The sequence below is a fragment of the Eleutherodactylus coqui genome, chromosome 1 (assembly GCF_035609145.1).
Source record: "Eleutherodactylus coqui strain aEleCoq1 chromosome 1, aEleCoq1.hap1, whole genome shotgun sequence".
NCBI lineage: Eukaryota > Metazoa > Chordata > Amphibia > Anura > Eleutherodactylidae > Eleutherodactylus > Eleutherodactylus coqui.
In genome coordinates, this window is record NC_089837.1 from 376,127,196 (window position 1) to 376,150,202 (window position 23,007).

The 23,007-nt window shown below is 40.2% G+C and overlaps 1 protein-coding gene across 1 annotated transcript in view; it reads right to left on the reverse strand.

Annotated features, from left to right (window-relative positions):
* Positions 1-11,538: 11,538 nt before the first annotated feature.
* Positions 11,539-23,007, reverse strand: part of TRAT1 (T cell receptor associated transmembrane adaptor 1) — a 43,099-nt gene continuing 31,630 nt past the window's right edge. The window contains exons 5-6 of the mRNA XM_066592737.1: positions 21,993-22,063; positions 11,539-13,526 (exon numbers count right to left, since the gene is read on the reverse strand). Coding sequence (XP_066448834.1) covers positions 13,230-13,526; positions 21,993-22,063 — 368 coding nt within the window. The 3' untranslated portion in view covers positions 11,539-13,229. The remainder of the gene's footprint in view (positions 13,527-21,992; positions 22,064-23,007) is intronic.

Genomic DNA, 23,007 nt, shown 5'->3' on the forward strand with positions numbered 1-23,007 from the left:
CAGGACTTAGCACTAAAAAATACATTTCTAAGGTAACAGGGCCGACAGATTGACTGACAGATAGTTTTTCTCTGTGTTTTTCTTTATGGTTGATCATGCTTTCCTACAGTAACAGAGTAGAACCCTTTGAGGATTATTAACTGAATACATCCTGTAGCAGCCTTATCCAAACTTTAGATTATGTAACTATACACATTGAAAGTTTGATTTACATCTGGAACTTTATCTGGCAAGCTGCCTCTCCATCTCTTTTTAAATCTTTCCAGAGGGTACATAATTATCTTTAAATGGTTTTAATCTTTGACACCTTAAAGTTCATACAGTGGAGTCCATCTCTATTGGGCATGTACTTGTGTCTTCCAATGTAACTTAAATCATGGGAATATTCCAGTAAAAATGACTAATGCACACAATTATCTATGGTAATGTCATACATTGTAACCAAGGAAACCTGGCCCTCACCACAGCTTTACAAGAGATAAGTAGAAGGCGACAACGCACGGATTTTATCTCTTGGGATACTTCTGCTGCTTCAACGCTTACAGTCACATAGAAACATAGAATATAACATTGAAAAAAGCAATTGGACCATCTAATCTGCAATTTTGTTATATTATATGCTCTTTTCAATTGCAGAATGTATTTTCTGTCTTCGTGTAGTGTATTCTGAAAATTACAGTCTATGGAAATGTAGTGAATTGCCATTGTGTGACACTTTGTTGCAACCAGTTACCCCTCTGAATGGGACATGGTGGAACGTAGAAGAATATGTCAATCTCAATAATCAAGTTAAAAAAAATGACCTTTGTTTTTACAACCTCTATTATAGAAAACACATCACTGGAACAATATGCGGCAGGGACTTATATTCCCTGTGAATATATTCTTGCTTAAAATATGATTCCAATGAAAAATCACTGGCATTCTCTGGAGCTTTTCTCATTGTAATATATTCTCCACAGAATCCTGTATTTCTTGCTTTTATATGAATAATCTATCAGTCAAATCCAGAGCTGTACTACGCTGGTTTTACTATTCCATTTGATATGATGAATAGTGCTACAGTAATCAAAAAATAAGCTCCTATATCAAAGCCATGGTTTGATATTTTAAGTGCAATAAATTAGAATGAATATACGGACATATTTATTGGATGCATTCAAGGCAAAACCTGCAGCCTCTTAAGAGTTCACTACTTTAATGAATAACGATATGTGAATTGGAATTTACCCCAGAGAATGCATAATGGAGAATAAAGATAGTAACACTGATGTTATTAAAGAATAAATCTGCTTGTTTACAAAGAGTATAAAAGAAGGAAATTGAATGAAATATTTCTAATAATTGTTGGCAAGGCACTTGTCTTACAATATGTCCAATACGAGCCTGAAGAGCTGATAGTAAAAGAAAACATTACTACTACTACACTGGAAAAGCAAGACCCCTCCATGTCTAAGGGTGAATGCACACTGGTGGATTTGAATTGTGGAATCCGGATTATGCAGTATATATTGCCTATAGCATGCAATGCAAAATTGATTCTTCATGCACGCGAGCAGAAACCAGTTCCAATTTCCGCTCGTGGATGAAAAATCGCAACATGTCCGATTTTCCTGCAGATTTCACACAGACGGCTTCCATTGAAGTCAATGGAAGCCGTCTGACCCATGGCCGAAAATTTGGACGGGCCGAAAATTCCGCGGGAAAAGCAGAAATTTAAAAAAAAATCTGTACTGTGTATGTACAATGGCGAGCCATGCAGACCATCCGCAGGACAGAAAGAAGTAACAGAAAAGCAGGTATGAGGCACAGATGTAACTAACTTAACTGGACTCTTAACACAAGCGATTAAAAATCAAGTTAGTTTGTTATAACTATGTGTTTTGAACATGTTAAATGTCAAGTTTAAGTTAGCTACAAATATGGATAGATAGAGAGATAGATAGATAGATAGATAGATAGAGAGATAGATAGAGAGATATGAGATAGATAGATGGATAGATAGATGGATAGATAGATAGATAGATAGATAGATAGATAGATATGAGATAGATAGATAGATAGATAGATATGAGATAGATAGATAGATATGAGATAGATAGATATGAGATAGATAGATAGATATGAGATAGATAGATATGAGATAGATAGATATGAGATAGATAGATAGATAGATAGATAGATAGATAGATAGATAGATAGATAGATAGATAGATAGATAGATAGAGATAGATAGATAGATATGAGATAGATAGATAGAGAGATATGAGATAGATAGATAGATAGATAGAGAGATATGAGATAGATAGATGGATAGATAGATAGATAGATGGATGGATAGATAGATAGATAGATAGATAGATATGAGATAGATAGATAGATAGATAGATATGAGATAGATAGATAAATATGAGATAGATAGATATGAGATAGATATATATGAGATAGATAGATATGAGATAGATAGATAGATATGAGATAGATAGATAGATAGATAGATAGATAGATAGATAGATAGATAGATAGATAGATAGATAGATGGATGGATGGATGGATAGATAGATAGATACTTTTTATAGACACAGTCTATCTATTAATCCCTTTCCAAATTTTGTTGTGCACTAAGATCATTAAATACAGGTGGGAATAAACGTTTTTATAACTATTGAACAGAAAATAGAATTGTTTAGATGGTGCCAAATTTCATGTCATATTTAATACTTTTTTTTCTCTAAAATGCAGTAGCCAGGTGGTTACTGAAATCCAAAGAAGAATAGGAAGTTTTCTACACATGTATTCAGCTTTTTAGTGTTTTTTTTTCCCAAAGCCCAGCATGCTCAAGGTGTGGCAAGGGCTGCTCTCAGAAGATTTGTTGCTGTGCCTTATTCTTTCCATCTAGTAGACAATTATTTTGTTTTTAAAATAGATCTGTCTGCTCTCCTATCCTACTGTATCTGATTTCAGCACAGAGTACAGCCTATTTGAATCTTATGGCTTTATGTTTTAGAGCATAAAAAAAACATCCGGCCCTTGCAATGTCTTAACATTAGGTAACCACAACCTTAGATGAACAACAATTATTTATTTAATGAAAACTAGGCCAAAATGTTGAAGCAGTGTGTGAAAAATTAAGTACACAATTACTGTTTCCATAGGAATTAAAAGGATAAGTAGCAGCCATATTCTGCTTACCAAATGCCCCTGATTAATTAATAATCAGAAAATGTGACTACCTCTATAAAAGCAGAAGTTTGGGTAGTTTGCTGGTCTGCAGCATTCAGGCATGTGTTAACACAATGCCAAGATCAGCAAAGATCTTAAAGGAGCAACTGCTGCTGCCTATCAATCTGAAAAGGATTATAAAGTCATTTTCAAACAAATTAGTGTCCATACTTCTATAGTAAGAAAGATTATTCACAAGTGGAAAACATTTAAGAAAGTTGACAATTTTCCAAGAAGTGGACGTCCAAGTTAATGCACCCCAAGTTGAGACCATGCAATGCCCGAAGAAACTTCAAAAAAACCGAAACCTACATTTTACACTCTAAAGGCCTCAATTAGCATTTAAATGCTCAAGGTCATGTCAGTACAATTAGAAAAAGACTAACAAGTATGGCTTGTGTAGGAATGCATTATTAGAAGTGGCTTGAGAACAAGTTTTGAGAAGAAATCTCCAGCACAAAAGGTTTGTTTTTCCTAATTAATCGGCCAACACCTGAGTGGGTATTTCTGCAGTACATAAAACCCTATGAGGTCATGGTCCGCATTCAGGTCCACTCGGTCCTAGACAGAAGTGCACAGAGAGATCTAAGAGAGTGATTTATTGCTGGCTGAACAGACACGAACCTGAAAGCAGTGGATGGCCCCTAGGTTGACACCCTGGATGGGCATGATTAAATGGACTTTCTTGCTACATGTTAAGGCACTGGACCTATGTTATGCAGCAGTCAAACGGCCAGGGACTTGTATGTATTCATGTACAGTGTGATGAGTAACAACAGTGTGAAGATTGTGTTATGTTTGCTGTTGATTTACCATAATAAAATGATGGATTTATCAACTTTTACTAAACTTCTAGCCTGAACATGGTTTACTGGTTTGCAACCATGCACCTGGTGGAAGAAAAATGGTGATCTGTTGAGCTAACAACACACAAGTTGTCACATATGGTATTTTGGAAGCAGGCAAGAAAATGGTGTACAACATTGCTATGGTGTCCTGAAAAGTCTGATGCTCTGTGGTGAGTGAAAAGTGCTTGTTTCCACAGATAAAAAGTGATGTGTTGCAGCGAAAGAGCCAGAAAAGCTGAAAGCTGGAAATGTAAGCTGGAGATTTAAAGGGTCGTCAGCTCAATTACAGTGTCTGCATATGAGAGACTGTCTTTGCTCTGGATGAAAGACGATCACTGCTGTGAAGTTGCAATGGAAGAACTCCTACAGATGTACCTGGTGCAGCAGCGAGAGTGGACTGCTAAAACAGAAATGGATACTGAGAAAATCCGGGTGCAGTTGGGAGATGACCGTGAGGCTGTGAGGACACAACTGGAGGTGTCCTCGCCATAGGACTCTATTACTAATGTCCAAGATGCTGTTCCAGAGGAACAGACTAAGGGCCCATTTACACAAAAAGATGATCGCTCAAAAGATGGCTTTTGAGCGATCATTTTGCATAAACTACTAATTGGTATTAATGCCAGTTAGTAGCTTATTAATGCATGTGAGCCGCCGGGAGCTGTATTCAGAGAACAGTGAGTGGTCTGTTCTCTGAATACATTCCCCTTGTTCTGCCGTGGGGCTGACAGCTGAGACAATGTTATCAGCGCTCCTCCCAGAGAACACAGCATGAAGTCCCTGCTATCCGCTCTTCTGCCGAACAATGGATTTTATGCCGAACATAAATTCATCGTTCGTCAGAAAAGTGAAAGATGGGCACATTTACACGCAACGGTTATCGCTCAAAAGAGGGCATTTGAGCGAATTTACAGTGATAATCTTCGCATGTAAAAGGACCTTAAGGTTACTAACAGTTGTATGTTACATCAACCATCTTTAGGATGTGTGCAAATGGACTTGTGTGCATATGGTGTCTAGTTTCAAGTTGTTCCCAAAGAATTGTACTGCAGTCCACAAATCAGAGTGGGCTGAGAAGGACAGTTCTGGTTACTAGTGGTAACAAATGCTGACAGCAGATAGAGGTCACAAAAGCAAGTGATTGGCCAGGAGGCCAGTAAAGATGAAGAAGAGGACCTGTGAGTTGTCGGTCAGTAGAACCCAATAGTTGGTTGAGTTGTACTCTAGCCTAGAGGTTTCACAAGTATCATAGTATGTAAGGCCAAAAAAGGCACATGTCCATCCGTTCAGCCTATTAACCCCCAATGTTGTGCTACCATACATACTCATTCATCAAGAAGACTGTTCTGGTTAATTTTCCATCTGATGATGGAACTGTACATCATGCCCTTGTCAAGTGTACAAAATAAAACACCATGTTTGTGTTAGGCAACGACTTTCCATATTTCTGATAGTTGTAGGAGAAGAGGACCATGTGCAGCCTCCTACAAAGTTTGCTGTACAGCAGCCTGATTAACCGAGCCAGAAAAAAGTCTCTGAGCAGGTGGTGGTTGGAGTTGCATTATCTGATAATGTGAACTGTGTCTAATGTCTGAGGAGCTGCAGTGCCCTGAACAGTGTAATAACTACCCCACAAAAAATGTCAAAATTGTGTGTTTTTTCCTTATCAACCCACTTCGAAATTTGTCAAAGTTTTTACAATACATTATATGATACATTAAAGGTAGAATTTAAAAATACAACTCGTTGTACAAAAACTAAGCCCTTTCATAGCTATGTTGCTGAAAAAATAAAAAGGTTATGATTTTTTTTGTGTTTGGGGATGGAAAAATGAAAAAAAGGACTGTGGCTGGAAAGGGTTAATAAAATTTAAGTTTTAAAAGTTATTGGATCAAAGATCAATAGGATTTTTGCCCTTCGTTGGTTTGAATCCAGGACCCCAGTGCTGAAAAGTAATAGTGCTCTCAATGGCTTATTTTAATAATGGAGATTAACCCCTTAAAGCTCCATGACTCAGTCGCTCACAGACAGGTGGTCATTAGTATTTAGACAGCTGGTATGTTATGCATTTATTTATTTTGCATGTGGTTTTGAAATAACGCATGCAGTATCTGTATGTGTTTTTTTCAATTGGGGTTCAAAAATACAGCAAAAAACAGGGGCTACAAATAAATTTCCATGTAGTCCATGTTTGGAAAACATGCCAAGGCGCTAGATCGTATATGTAAATTTGTTTGCAGCTGTAAGTAGTGCGGTTTAGGTATAGGTACAGGTATAGGTATGTGGGGGGGGGGGGAAGTGCAGGGTCCTGAGCTGAACGTTTGCACCTGAGCCTTTAGTTACGCCCCTGGTTACAATCACAGTCCTTGCTATCAATTGACCATGGGAGAGGTCTCTGTATTGTCCCCCAATATATTTATACATAGCTTTATTAATTATTAGAAAAAAATAAAAGGTAATAAAAGTTTAAAAACAACATTTTTCCATTTTTATGATAAAAAAAAATCAAAATAAAAAACAAATATATTTGGTATTGCTGCATCCGTAAAAGTCGAATCTATTAAAGAAACGCATTATTTATCCCACATGGCGAACATCATCAGAAAAAAAATGTCAGAATTGCGCTCTTTTGGTCACCCCATTTTTGCTGCATGTCCATAGTGTAGAAACAAGATCCCCCAAAGATATCTGAATAGTGTTTTTTTCCATTTCACTCCACTAAGAGTTTTTTTTTCACGTTTTTCAGTCACGCAAAAAACAAGCCCTCAGACAGTGACTTTGATGGATACATAAAAGAGTTAGAACTTTTTGAAAGTGGGAAGGAAAAACTGAAAAAGAAAAAAAAGGTTAAAGAGGTTAATGCCCTCTAGCACGGCCAATTTCAAATGACAAGTTGGGTCTGGCTCAACAGTGATATCTACACAAGCAATGACTGAAATAATCTACTATACAAGAACGTTTCATAATGTAAGGATTAGGTGTAGCAACTAATCTCTGTATAGCTAAAACATCTGCATGCTACATCCGTGCTCTGTTAATGAAGTGGTGCCTCCTGTGACCCTTGTACCTCCTTCACTGAGCGTTACACAATGTGTGGCAGATCTCACCATGCAATCTGTCACCATGGCACATACTGTAAAGCAGGAAGACAGAATGGGACCTAATATTTCGAAAACCAAATCCACCACACAGTTTTTGTTGGCACTTGCTGCATAATGTGAAATTACTGGAAACTGTAGGATTGTTAAGGTTTAGCAATTCTCTCAAGCAGATGGTTTTCTTTAGCAGAAGTGAACTCTCCTTCGAATATAAGCAGGTGTGAGAAGAGAAAAAGGTAAAACTTTCAAGAGGTTTGCTGCACTGTGAATATATTATGTACCAATGTGGAGGATGAAGGGTGCCGTCCACGGACATTGTGTTTTATTTTATTTTGCAAGTCTTCTGCAAAGATCACCCCCTGAGTCACTTGTAATAATGCTTCTTTATATCTGCATTAAACAAGTCAATTGTGTCACTATTATAAAGATTCAGATAAGAGGAAAATAGCAGGAACAGATCATTCATACTACTGACAGTAATAATGACATCAAGCTTCAGTGCATGTATACCAAGGCATTCCAAGGCTAAATGCATCAGTTTGACTACTGTTTCTATTCTGTCAATGCTGTTAAAACCGAATTCTGAATAAAGCTTCAAAATTCAGTTTTTAGGGCGGCTAATGCCAATCTTCAGTTCCTTCTTCTTGACGTACTCACACCTGAGTCTATTAGAACTGATAACTGGGCCTGAAGGTGGTTGGAGGGTAAACACTAGAGATGAGCGAGTGTACTCGCTAAAGGCAATTGCTCGAGCGAGCATTGCCTTTAGCGAGTACCTGCCCGCTCGAGACGAAAGGTTCGGATGCCGGCGGCGGGCAGGGAGCTGCGGGGGAGAGCGGGGAGGAATGGAGGGGAGATCTCTCTCTCCCTCTCTCCCCCCCGCACCCTCCTGCTGACAGTCGCTACTCACCGCTCCCCCGCACCGGCACCCGAACCTGTCGTCTTGAGCGGGCAGGTACTCGATAAAGGCAATGCTCACTCAAGCAATTGCCTTTACCGAGTATGCTCACTCATCTCTAGTAAACACCTAATATTTCTGCTGGTTTAGGATAGTGAAGATTAGATTTAAACTAATGGCCCATTTAGTCGGGATGAGCTGTCGGGCATATGATGCCCAACACTCGTCCCAGTGATGCTCGCACCTGTGCTGTTACACAAGTGCGAGTATTGCTGGCAAGCAGACAGTTGTTCAAAAGTGAACGTCTGCTGTTTACACTGAGGTCGTTGTCACACGGCCGGAAAATCACACAAGATTTGTGTGTTGTGAGATGCACAAATCTCGCACGAATATGAACCCCATTTTTTTGAATGGGGTCATACTTATGAGAAATTTTTTTCCTGTATCGCATCACACGTGATGTGGGAAACGAATCACGGCAGGTCCTATCTCTAGGCGTGCCCTTGCTTCACCCACTGTTTTCAATGGGGCTGGGAGCAGCATTGCACCATGTGCTGGGTGCATGCAATGTGATGTGATGCGAGGTCTCCCAATTGAAAACAATGGCAGACACTCTGTAAAATTATACATATATTATATACAGGAGATATCTAGGTTATACCAGCTGGTATAAGCTATACATTCTGTATGTAGTATATATGTAGTGATGTATAACTTATAACAGCTGGACTCATATACAGCCGTTTGGAGAGGATAAAAGGGAAATCCCCGTGGCCAAACAGCTCTGTCTCTGGACGGTACCCAATACTGTGATCTTCCTAAAATAAGCTCGTCATCTTGAGAGCGATGCATCTGTGGTCACTAGCGCCCAGGGAAGATTCTCCAAGAGAATATCATCTCTTATGTTGCTTCACCACTTTAGAGAATTCTTCGAACTACAGGACATCAAACGGAGTGTCTACATCTGAAGAGGCCTGGTATGCCACAGGTCCCATGGCACTGCACCTGAAGCAGAACTAAAGGAAGTTCATGAGAGTTCTTTATAACACTAGGAAAGAAATCTAACAAAAAACATTTCTAGAGGAACGAATAATGTCTTCTAAGAGAAATCTGCTATGAATCCCAGAAATCTTTTTTTCACTAGAGGTAACTATATCTAATTTGGCCTAATTTATTAACTAGTCCAAAGATTCCAAACACTCCAAGGTCTTCTAGAGAAGGGTCTGTAATACTTCTTCCGAAAGGGCAATGATGAGCCAGACATCTAGGTAGGGTATTATAATCATTTCTTGGCTTCTTAGTTGAGCAACTACTGCGGGAATCACCTTTGTGAAAACACGAAGGACAGAGTTGATGATAGAAGGAAATGCCTTGGACTGATGATGAGTTAAATAACCAGAATATGGGGTCATGAAGGGGAGGTGGAGCTGAGACTTCATTTTTATTGTGTTTTTCATTCAAATATTCCTGTATCCTGTTCAGGGGCAGAACTCTGTCGATGGAAAAATAAACATTTTATGGCTTTTGTAATGCGGCAACACAAAAGCACATCTTTTTTTTTTTTTTTAAGTGTTTTTAGTGCAAAAAATGTAAAAAGAACTATATAAATTTAGTAACACCAAAATCGTACTGACCCTGTGAATAATATTATCGCTTTACTTATTCTGCATGCCGAATACCGTAAAATTGAAATCCAAAAAACAATGGCGGAGTTACGTTTTTTTCCAATTCCCCTAAACAATTAATAAAAAGAATACAATGCATTATATGCACCCTAAAATGATGCCATAAAAAAAGCACAACTTGTACCATAAAAAGGCATTCCTCATACGGCTAGGTCAACTGACAAATTAAAATATTGCGGTTCTTGGGGAAAAAACGTAGTCATTAGGGCATAAAATAAGCACGTAATTAAGGGGTTAATGAAAACAAACAAACATTCTAATTGTAAACGTATAATATTACTTTATTTTGTTGACAATGGTAAGATATGTACTGCACTACTGTACATGCCCCAGTATATCTACGAATTCCATAGTCTTATACTGACATCTAGTGTTACAATGCTACATTTCACTTTATTATATTATCCTTGTGAATGTAAAAGTAGTTTCTTTTACTACGTCCAACTTTTGCATGCAGAGGGATTTCTTATTACAATCCACTGAGCACCTATGTTATGATAAGTGAACACTTGAAAACATCTTAGAGAAGGTACTAAACATAGTGCAAACACAGTGTTCAACCCCTACTAGCTGTGATGTAAATAGTAACATGCCTTTAAGGCCGCCTGATCACGGCAGAGCTGGAGCCCGCAGCAGAATCCGACCCTGACAGCAGCGGCGTCCACGCGTACCTGTCATTTCTGTTCCTTATCTGTACTGCGGATGGACCCAGCGGCTCGTCGTTGGAAATGCGCAGTACAGATTTGTTTTTTTCAAATTTCTTGCTTCGCGCACCGTTGCTAGGTGATGACGCGGAATCTGCGACCTGTCCGCAATGTTAATTGTGGAGGGGCCGTGGGTCAGACGGCTTCCATTGACTTCAATGAAAGCCATCCACACAGAATCCACGCAAAAATAGAGCATGCTGCAATTTTTCCTCCGCTCACGGAAACTGCATTTGGTTACCGCAAGTGTGCAGGAAAAAGCGTTTTTCCATAGCATGGTATGGATGGTATTTGCTGCGGATCCGCGGTTGGACGCCCACCTTGGATTCCGCAGCAAAAATTATCTGTTGTCCAAAAAATACTGTACTTATTAACACTGACCTTAGGGTTAAAAACTGATGGCTGCGCTTTGGTGTGCAACCTGTGAAACAATATATGGCAATGTGCTGGCAATGATATAAAGGTGTCATCGAAGATTGGGGTGTATGGGGCTGCATAGACCATTTAGAATGTTCATGCTGACCTCTGTCCACCGCCAGAAGCACTTACATTCTGCACGTGAGCATTAGAACTGGACCAACCATGGAGCAATGGAAGACGGTGGCCTGGTTTGATGAATCACATTTTCTTTTTTTTACTTAATCAAACAAAGTTTATTGAAGAAAAAACAGTGTACAAATACAGGAGATTGGGAAAAGAATTGTATAATAAATTATACCACGTTATATGTAATAAATAGATATGAGCGAGCGAACTCGCTAAGGCAAACTACTCGAGCAAGTAGTGCCTTATGCGAGTACCTGCCAGCTCGTCTCAAAAGATTCGGGTGCCGGCAGGAGGCGGGTAGCAGCGGGGGAGAGCGGGGAGAAATGGGGGCGGGGGAGATCTCTCTCTCACTCTCCCCCCCCCCCCCGCTACCGCGTGCTCACCCCCGCAACTCACTGCTCTCCGCCGTCGGCACCCGAATCTTTTGAGACGAACGGGCAGGTACTTGCATAAGGCACTACTCACTCGAGTAGTTTGCCTTAGCGAGTACGCTCGCTCATCTCTAGTAATAAACTTGTTTAACTAACTAATCCAGACATATTTTGTTTTTGGACTTTGCCACCATGGATTGTGCACTCGGTCACTTCTCTTGACCTAAACCCTTGATTGGTTTTGTTTCTTTTTCTATAACATTAAAGGGGTTTTGTCATATAAAAAAAATTTATACTTACCTATTCCTCCCCAGGCAGTCTACTTACTGCATCTTCTACTTATCGATCTTCTCACGGCTCCTCCAGTCCCCCAGGTCACCTCACCAAGCCAGATGGACCCTATTCTTCTGTTATGCCGCAGCTTTCTTCTTCCAGCAGGTCAGTGTCTAGCAGGAAGCGCCAGATGCTATATCAGGCTAATGCGAGACTGCGCATGTGTGCTGTCTCGCAGCTTTAGTATAGGAACTCTTGTGGTGAGACAGCGCGCATATGCAGTCTTGGCATTAGCCGAACATAGCATCCGGCGCTTCATGCTAGGCAGTGAACGCTACGTCATTAGTGACATAGCGTACATTACCTTGCAGGAAGAACACTGTAGCTAATGGACGCTTCGTCACCAGAAGACAGCTGGAGGTGAAGTAGACTGCCTGGGAAGGAATAGGTAAGTATTGATTTTTTTTTTAATGACAGAACCCCTTTAAAGTTGGGAAAAAAAAGATTTTAAAAAAGTGTCCAAAGTCTATACTAAACACCAAAAACAGTGCTAACCACACATCCTATATACATGGAAATGATGACTTGAAGCCTGATCAAGGTTGTTTTGCTCAAACAGCTTTCTGATACATGTAGTGCACCATGCAGACAAGCAATCTATTAATGACGCTGTAATAGTTCCGCGGGTTGCCCTGCACTTTAAAAAGTGAACCACATTGGTACTGTCACTCTGGGCTTCCCCGGTGTTTAAAGCAGTGATACATTGTTGTGGTCACCATCAACACCCAAGATTCTTCTTTTGCTGCTCTTCTTTGGTCAATATTAACACAAAGCATCACTTCTGCTTTATGGAACATATGTGTCACCTATACAGTATAGAAAGAGAAAATAGGCAGCAGAGTCCAAATCTTCAGGTGCAATAAAAGACCTATACAGTATATTGATTGCTTACATATTCTGTCTGTAACCTTTTCACAAAGCATGATATAACTTGTAAGTTAACAGCCTGTAATCAATGCCTATACTCAAACTCATTCTTACTAAAACTCAAGTGTCCGCTGGATTAAGATTGAAAATAGCAAAATTAAACAAGAGCAGGAGAGACCCTAAAACTACATGGTGATTATTTCCCTACCTACACCTCAAACTGCAGCTAATAGCCCTTGGTTATCTCAGTTAAAGTTTACTGTATAAATAATAATGGATGCATACGTTCCTTTCATGTATATAACAGATAATTTTAGTATATGGTCCATCCAAATATTATGCATTTCACTCCTCCACCATTCATATCAGGATATGGGACTCTGCATGTTTCTCTGAAAATTGTCTCTTAACCCTTTCTAATCCAATTTGTATCCTGGTTTTCCTAGGGGGCTTACTCTTTTTCTGCCATTATACAACAGCGCTATCTGCTGGCTAAAGCCAGTACTGCATAATGTGACACGTTGGATAGGCTCTAATAGCAGAGAGGTTGGCAACATACAGTAAGAGAACCCTGACAGATGTCTTCCAACATCGGAGCTGTATAGCCTGGAATCATAATGTCTTCAGAGGTCAGACAGTGGATTGTAAAGGGTTAATTTACCAATGAGTTTGATTTGCTTCTTCATTATCTAGATTATTTCTAGTCTTCTTCATCAAATGGTAAATCCGCACCGGGTCATCATGAATTAGCTCTTCTTCAGCTCTACATTCTGCTGTAAGCTGCTCACTGTTCAGATAAATACTGGATCTAGATAAGATACTAACATTTGTTTTGTCCAACTCCTCAAAACTTTGTTTATTCTTTGGTTTTACTTTTTTCTTTCGATGTTTACCAGATCTCTTTGGATTGAGATCAAGATCAGCATAGCACATCTGTTCCTCTGGATACACCTGCTAAAAGAATACATAACACATTAAATGTCATAGGAATTATTATATAGACAAGCAAAATCTCCTGCCATTTTACTCTGGCAGAATGAACTGGAAGTCCTGATAGCTCTTATGTATTCTATAAAAGTGGCAAGAACGTTTCTCTACAAGATCAGTGTTGGGTGACAAGATACAACCTGTGCAGCCAACCATGGTGGTAATCTCGTTGACATGCAGGGGTGCAGAATTGACTGTGGTTCTTCAAGTAGCTCCACAGCACACTACAGGTTCTACTTAAGACAGCACCGCTACATCAGAAAGTGTGGGGACTGGCCATACTGATTTCTTTTCAAAGGAAAACGATCCCTGTTTTTCAGTGAACACAAAGTGCAGGTTTCCATGAGGGTCACAACAAAAATGGTGTGGTTTTACCATACTTTTCCAGAAGAATAATTGAATTTACCCGTAGAGATTTACCCATCTTCTTACTGAATAGAAAGGCAGATTAGAGGAGGCCCATTCAGTACTTATGAATGAAAGGAGCAATTCTATTCAGTGTTCCTGGTCACGATAGCCAGTTTCACATGAGTGTAGTATGGGCACAAATCCCAGCCCAATCATCAGTCTAATGAGCCATACTAACAGCAGGGATCTATGATACTGTTAGTTAGAACAGAATTTGTCCTCATAAACAAGGCAACAATATGCCAGTATTACACTCATGTAAATCTAGTCATTCAATGCATTCATACATCATGGCGTTAGCACAGTTTTCTTTTGGTGTTGCCACAATTATTGGAAAACCTTAATTAAAAAAAACATTAAATAGCATTGGAAAAACGTGAACATAGTCTTATGGCCCTTTTACATAGGACGATTATTGTTTACAATCGTTCAGATTCCTGCGCTCCCATGGGAATTTGAATGATAATCGTCCCATTTAAATACATGCAGTGACTGAACAAGAATTGTTCAGTCATTTAGTTTCTGCATGTAGAAAACTGAATGACGTGCTGTTCAATGCAAAGAGCAGTCGTTCACTTTTGAACTACTGTCTGCTTACAGTGAATGGAGGCAGGTGGGGGGCGAGCGCTCCCCGATCCTCCCGACTTCCATGCCGGCAGCGCTGTGAGTAATGCGAGCAATACTCACCCCTGTGTAATAGCACAGGAGCGAGCATCAATGGGATTCGCTGTCAGCATTGTTTCCAGTGTCTTTCCAGTGGCTAAGTGATGGCTTTGTTTTGCTTTGCATATTCAATGTGTGCAATGTTTACTCAGCCCCAAGGAGAACAATGGAATGTGCTGACCAGATGTTTGCTCAGCTGGACGAAGTGTTCATGCAATAACAATCACCTAAACACACGCCTAGCTGAGCAAACAACTCCTGGAGGAAAATGCAGGACATTAAAACAATTATTTTTTATTTAAAAATGTCGGCATTTCGCTTGAAGTTCATTCAGTCGTGCAGTTGTTTAAGCGATTATCTTTGTGTGTAAAATGGTCTTAAATATACATTAAGAAAACTAAGTCCACAGTGTGAGACTTTGCAGGCAATAGAAAAAACCCTAAAGATAAGCCCACACTACACACTTGCCAGAAGAACCCAAATGAGGGACAGGGAACACCCTAACAAAATTAGCCTTGCATGTCTATTAATGTGTGTGCCATTGTTATTTTGACACAGTGTATCATCACACGAGATTACTTTCTGACTGAACATTACAATAATTCACTGATTAGGATTAAAAATTAACTTTTATTTAATAAATAATAAAATGACTATCAGTCACAGACACACTACATACAAAAAAACAATAATGATTTAGAGGGTTTTTAGACCAATAAGGGACCCATTATAGATTCATAGAGATACAGTTGTATTTCCCATGTCTCAAAATCTGTTAATTTCTTTTTATCTCAGAATGATAAGGTGGACTCTTTTAGGCCTCATGACCATGGGCAAAAGAAGAATTAAAATCCGCAACGGATTTTAACTCTTCTCCCGCCCGCGGATCCGCACCCCATAGGGATGCATTGACCACCCGCGGATGGTCAATAAAAGGGAATTTTAAAAAATGGAGCATGTAAAAAAAACGCGACATGCTCCATTTTCGTGCGGGCTTCTATTAAAGCCTATGGAAGCCGTCCGGATCCGCGGGAGACCTAAAATAAGAATATCTTACCCGCAGCGGGCCGGGCACGTCTTCTCTTCCTCACGGCCGGATCTTCTTGCTTCGGCTCGGCGGATGTGCCGCCGGCGTGCTGAGTACATCCGCCGGCCGAAGAAAGAAGATCCGGCCGTGAGGAAGAGAAGACGTGCCCGTTAATTCTTATTAATTCTTATTTTTAGGCCTCATGTCGGCGGGGCAGGAGGGACCCGCTGCGGGATTCTCCATGTAGAATCCGTAGCGGGCCTGATTTTCCCCGTGGACATGAGGCCTTAAAGATGTATTGAGTCTTGTGTGTTCTTATTCCTTATATTCTTTGTACAATAGACTCTTCAATAATATATAAGTCCCTTTGCTATAATATCTTTAATCTGATATATAGTCTGCGTCCGACTTTCTAGACAATGTCATGGGTCCCTGGTGATGCAATCAAATAAATTGTGCATCAAATAAATGATGACTAATCCAAAAGATTCTTTATTATTAAATTACACTTAAAGTGTTACTATAGTAGCATAGGTTGAGAATAAAATGTGTGCATAACATTAGGAAAGTGTGTTCGTCCAAGACACGGCGTCACACTATCTACCCCAAAGCAATATAGCAGATTGAGATTAATTGTTTGGTAGTTGTGTTTGTCAACACTATACACTTCTCAATCCTTTCATTAAGTACAATAAATTCTATCAACCTAAACACTTTGTTTAGTGTAATATAAATGGTTCTGCCACTCTCTGTACTTGAAGCTGCATATGGGTATTGATATTAGAATCCCCAATAAATCCTTTTCACTGAGTATTTGTTTCAAATTTTTTGCACATCTAATAAATCCGATAATATTGGTTATCTGTACAATAGGTTGGGAAACTGGCTATACTTTATGATTCTTTGTAGTCCACTAAGATATGTGGACTTCTATTCATAACGCAACGCATGTGTCTCCTGCATAGCTTTACTTCAATCCAATTGCATGTTGCTTTGCATATAAAGACCGCTATTTGCTGGATGCAGAGCCCTTTTATGCGTTTGTCTTGTTTTCTATTATATTGTATAAGTAAGCCCCTCCACTACTCTCATCCTATACCTTGACGCGTTTCCCCAGCTATCTGTTTTTATAACCAGTTCATCAGGAGGAATTAGCAAAGTTCCAACAGGGGTTTGTGTTTTACTCCCCAGTGCACAGCATCGATATAGCTCGTAGCGAGCGTTATGCAGAGATGGTATGACCTGGTGCAGTGCTCACCTTTTGTATCAGTGTCTCCGCCTCCCTTGTTGTTCCCACCAATCGGCGTCTGGGGGTCAGTATCGTAAGCACCATACAGATGTCAAGATTCCTATGGGCCGTGCGTATATCCAAGTTCTCGCGAGAAGAAGGCGAGAAGAACTCGCGAATGCGCAGATTATGTATTTCATATGTCCCCGCAGCAATCGAGATATACTGCGGCTGCGCAAATAAGCGTGTCTCCATTCACATTATGCATCTCTGGGACTGGCTGAATATATGATTAAGTATAATGTGACTGCACAAATGTAAATATGTTAATATAGTATTTGTGCATGATTCCCATATTAAAACTTGATATTCATAATACCCATGGTGATGCATTTTATTAGTATATGCCGCTAAGTCAATTTATATTAATTTATACATTTGACTTGTGGTCACTGCATTCCCCATATCATAGATCACCAATTTTGCGGTGGCTTATATTCATTACGTGTAGTCTGAACATAGGTAGTATCATGTTCCCTTGAGTTATCACTATACAATTGTATATGCGACTTGCTGTATTATTTTATCTGTTCATTGTACCCATAGTGCTCGTTAGGTGTCCTATAGAACAATACATTTATGCTTTGGGAGGGATTAACAAATGTGGAAGTCAGGAAAAATTCTTTCATATATTGTTTTTTAGAAAGGACACAACCAAATTTAGAAAAAATGTGTTAGTCAAGCCTATTCTAAGAAGGCTAAGTCAACAGTGTGAGACTTTGCAGGCAATAGAAAAAACCCTAAAGATAAGCCCACACTACACGCTTGCCAAAAGAACCCAAATGAGGGAGATAGATATTTTTCTGTGTATTTGCAGTAGGGAACACCCTAACAAAATTAGCCTTGCATGTCTATTAATGTGTGTATATAATTATTATATGGGTACAGTACTGCATTACTTTTGGAGATATTTACAGTAATGTTATTTTGACACAGTGTATCATCACACGGGATTACTTTCTGACTGAAGAGAATTATTATTATCACTATGCGAGCCTGGTGTATCATTATTATTGGAGCACAGAAAGACGTTATTGTGTTAGCATATTTTAGCATTTGTAGTATTACATTTGAACATTACAGGTCCATAGGGCCCCATTGGATGGCTATTCCTTTTGTATCATTATGGAATATTGTAGTAGAGTACACTATTCCATGCAGAAGCATGCCGTAACAAAAATGTATCACATACACATGCCACTGCATGCCTGTATAGTGGCATACTTTGGAAGCATGAATCCAGAAATAATCCCAACATAAACCTCTAATGGAAGGCTCAAGTGCATCTTGACCAGAGACATGTGAGGAATGTACCCTTTGTGTTTATGACCAACCCAAGAGCTAATTGAAAAATGTGTTTTAATGAAGGAAATGAGATTGAAAGTGTAGGTTTTAGCAATTTTTTCCCCGTTATGTAAAGGCACACAAATCCTGGCTAACAACAAATCTGTTCTTCTCAAGAAAGATTGCTTAGTGTTAACCATGCCTCAATGCAAATATTTCAGAAGAACTCAGAAGATGCATTATAGAGATGCATGATGCTGGAAAAGGCTTCAAAAGCGTTGCTAAAGACCTGGGTGCATCAACCATGGTGTTACGATCGTGTGGGCAGATTAAGCACAAGGCCCACACGATCATGACCAAAGGGGACTGGGTACGAACATGGGTATCAGGCAACTGGCCCTGTGCTACAGGGAGGATGAACTGGCCCTACCTAAGCGGGGACATTGCCCCAATAAGGGCAGCCCAGCGGTCTTCAGATCTGGGCCCTAGCTGATCCTAGGAGCCACGCACCTGAACAGGACACATACATATGCCACATGACAGGGACTGAACAACAGGACACACAGAGCCAGAATACACAGCATACAGCAGCTTAATAGCGGATGATAAGCTGAACATAAATGCGAGGTGTTAGTTCGTACATTGGCCAATGAACTTAAGCTGCAAGGCCCCTAGTATCTTGCAGTACCTACACTAGCAAGACACATCTACTAGAGGGCCCTAGGGGCCAACCTAGCGCAGACATAGCAAACAAACTCAGCAGATCAAACTGACACAAAATAAACGTACAAACAGACATGAACCGCAAGGCACAGATCACACAGCAAGCTGCAACAGAACAGAGATAGCAGGTAACTGGGCACATGTCACAGATACATCCAAACAGTACAAGACCAGCTTCAGACTGACCAGGAGCTGGGTTTATATATGAACACAGACCCAGGAGATTAGCTAGCAGGAAGAATCACACCCAGCCAGCTCAATCATTAACCCTGGGAGTGCTGTGCTGCTGGAAGCACAGTAGTACAACATGTCTCAGCAGTAACACATGGTTAGACAAATTATCTTCGAGTGGAGAGTATTCAGAGCTGTTGCTTCTCTCTGTATAAATGGGCATCCTGTGAAGATCACTCAAGAACACAAAGGGCAATCTTGAAAGAGGACAAAAAACTATCAAAGGCTAACAGCAAAAGACCTACAAAAAACTCTACAAACTACACAAAGCTCTATTCATGCTTCTACTATTAGAAAAACACTGAACAAGAATGGTGTTCGTGTAAAGACCTCACAAAAGAAGCTGCTGTTGTCCAGATAAACATTGCAGACTGTCTTAAGCTTGTCCCAAACTACCTTGATGCTCCACAATGCTTTGGGGAAAATGTTCTATGGACAGATGAAACAAAATTGAAACTTTTCACTAAAAATGCACAATACTGTGTGTAGAGGAAAACCTCATCAAAGCTGTGAAGCATAGTGGAGGAAACACCATGGATTAGGACTGCTTTGCTGCCTCAGCACCTGGACACCTTGTGATCATTGTGGGAGTGAGAAAAATGTCTCAAAGTGCAACTACTCCAAAAAATGGTGATGATGGTAAGATATAAAGACATCACTGAGGAACTGTGATTGGCTCATCGAGCACCAGCTGTGATTGGCTGGTGCTTGAGCCAATCACAGCGCTCACTTTGAGGGCGGAGGGGTATTCAAAGCCCTGTCACCAGAAAGAAACTAATATGTCAGCGTAAAGAACACTGCAGCTTGCCGCAGCACCTCCGGAGACCATCAAGAGGCATCGGGAGGCTGTGTGCCAGGTAATTATAGTCCCCCCTGAAAATAAGACACTGTGCCTCTTTTGGGGCAAAAATTAATATAGGGAGGGTCTTATTTTCAGGGAAACACAGTACATACGACGCATTGTTCTAATGGCGGTATCCTTAGTCATCAAACTCCAGATTGTTGGGGATGTAACCTTATTTAATCGGGAAATAAATAAAAGTGAGTTTCACCTGTTTCACCCTTTACCCCAACTCCTGGAGTTCCTTCTCACTAGAGAATACCTACACTATACCACATATTACACTACCCTCTAGGGAGAGGGGCTGCAACTCCCAACAACCAAAAACTTTCTTCGTAGTATGACCGAGTGAGAGTGCAACTATCCAGCTGCCCCTCACTCTTGCCTGCTATTGACTGACATCACAAAATACAACCACCATCATCACCCCTCATTCCCCTAGGGCTATACATGTAAGGCATCCCAGAAATACTGAACTAAAATACATTTGCAAAGAGGAATGGTTTTAAAATTTGCAGCTACAGGAAATGTTTTGTGGCGTGATAGCTGCTAAAGTGGCATATACAGGTTATTAATGTCATGAACTTGCTTACTTTTTCTCACTGCATAGTGGAAGTTTACTCAATGTACTTAATAAAACACATGAACAGTTTACCTGCTTGTTTGTTATTAGCTTAAAGGGGTTTTGTCATAAAAAAAAAATTATCTAAACTTACCTATTCCTTCCCTGTCAGTCTCCTTATCACATCTTCTCCTGGTTGAGCTTCTCCAGTGCCCCAGGTCAGCTCACTGCAGGCTGGGCCCAGCTTGTTATGAAGGCTGCTTTATCACAAACTCCTTCCTGCTGGGTCAGTGAAGGTCACATCCCTGTGCTGTAGCTTCACTGCCTAGGAAGGAATTGTAATCTATTTCAGAGACAGCGCGCATGAGCAATTTCTGAAGAAGATAGGCAGTCGTCTTGCTGGCCTGTGAGCTGTGATATAACGTACATTGGAAGACTGCCAACCAAATGTACGTAACCTTACAGGAAGGAGAAGAATCAGGCAACTGGAGGTGAAGTGACCCCCTGAACTGCAGGAGACAGAAGATATGGGAGGTGAAGATCTGGTAAGTAGAATGATGGTTTTCAATGGGGCAGGTGGCAGCATCGCACCACATGCTAGGTGCACACAATGCTAGGTCTCCCATTGAAAACAATGGGGGAAACTCTGCGATCCTCTTCCGCGGCTGGCAGCCGTCCTGAACAATCCCTGCATTCCCAAAGTGATATGAGGCTGTTTTTCCATGAAAATTCCTCTTATCCTTGGGGAATTCACATGACAGGGAACACGATAAGGAGGCAGGATTCACTGCCCCATATCGCGCTCACCCGTGTGAAGTTGGCCTTAGTGTAAACAGGAGATGCTGAATCTTTAATCCACTGTTTAATATAAATAGAGATCTCTAACCGCTCAGCCTCCATTATCTGAATGACTATCACTCATATGTATAAGAACTGGAGGGATAATCGCTGGGACGGCTGTTGGGCACTTGACAGTCATCTCATGAAAAGGTACCTTTAGTTAGATTACATTTGTCTACACTTCTGACTTACATAACAATCAGACTAGATTTTATTAGTAACCAATGCAGAATTCCAGGTAATTCCAAAGGTTTACATATTTTTCTTGCATCTGTATACAATTTGTTAGGGTGAAACTCTATTTAACATAAGGCAAATATACACAGAAATACAGTTTTTCAGGTTTGCATTTTTGAAGTCCCATGCAGATGACAGTATTATGAATGCATGTTCTTTGATGATACAAACCCATTGGAACCTCATCAGCAGTTATACAGGGTCCATGCACAGAATTTTGTTGCGGGCATGGAGCCTTCCTCTAATGCATTTTGCTGACCCAATGAAATTTATCCTAACAGTAAATGCTCAAATTAATATGACTGCAGTGCACATAGTGAAAAGCGTACCTGATTTTCCTCCAAGTTTCTTTCAGGAGCTGTTGCCATTGGTTCATAACAGCATTCATCATTATTATATTCTACATTTTGAGGAAAAATAGTGTCAAAAATAACATAATTTCATATAATTTCTAGAATTTTTTAAACATTTTGTCATGCTGTCCTTCATGTACTTTAAAATGCTCATTATTAGTGCATCCATTGGAAGGAAAATGCCTGTAGAGATGCTGCCCAGCCAAAGGCCAATGGGAGAAGGGAGTCGCTTTTACTACTGGGGCTGCTATGGGGGTCCCTTTTACTAGTGGGGCTAATATAGGAGATACTGTTACTACTGGGGCCCCAATATAGGGGACCCTTACTACTGGGACCACTGTGGGGGTCATTATTATTACTAGGGCCAACAATATAGAGGATACTTACTACTAGAGCCACTATGGGGGTCATTATTATTACTAGGGCCAACAATATAGAGGACACTTACTACTAGGGCCACTATGACAATCACTATTACTATTGAAGCCACTATGGGAGTTATTATTACTACTGGGGACACCAATATAGGGGACACTTACTACTCGAGCCACTATGGGGGTTACTATTACTACTGGGCCACAACTGGGGTCACTTATTAATGCAGCCAGAATGGGAGTTACTGTTATTACTGAAGTCACTATGGGGGTCACTGAAACTACTGCTATTACTACTGTGGCCACTATGGGGCACCCTATTGTTACTGGGGTCACTATTACTATTGTGGCCATTATGGGGATTATTATTACTATACAGTCTTACAATTACAACCACAAGGCTGATGAGGCCCTCAGTGAAATTGAGTTTGACACCCCTGATCTAGATAGAAGGACTGCTTGGGTCTCAGTATGAGACTGCTCTAACATGAATGGACTTGAATTGCGGATTCCATGATTGCCTGCCTGGCGGAAGATCCGTGATAAAACGCAGGCATTGAAAGGCACGCATTTTCAAATTTTCGTTTCGCGAGCGGAAGAAAAATACCAGCATGCTA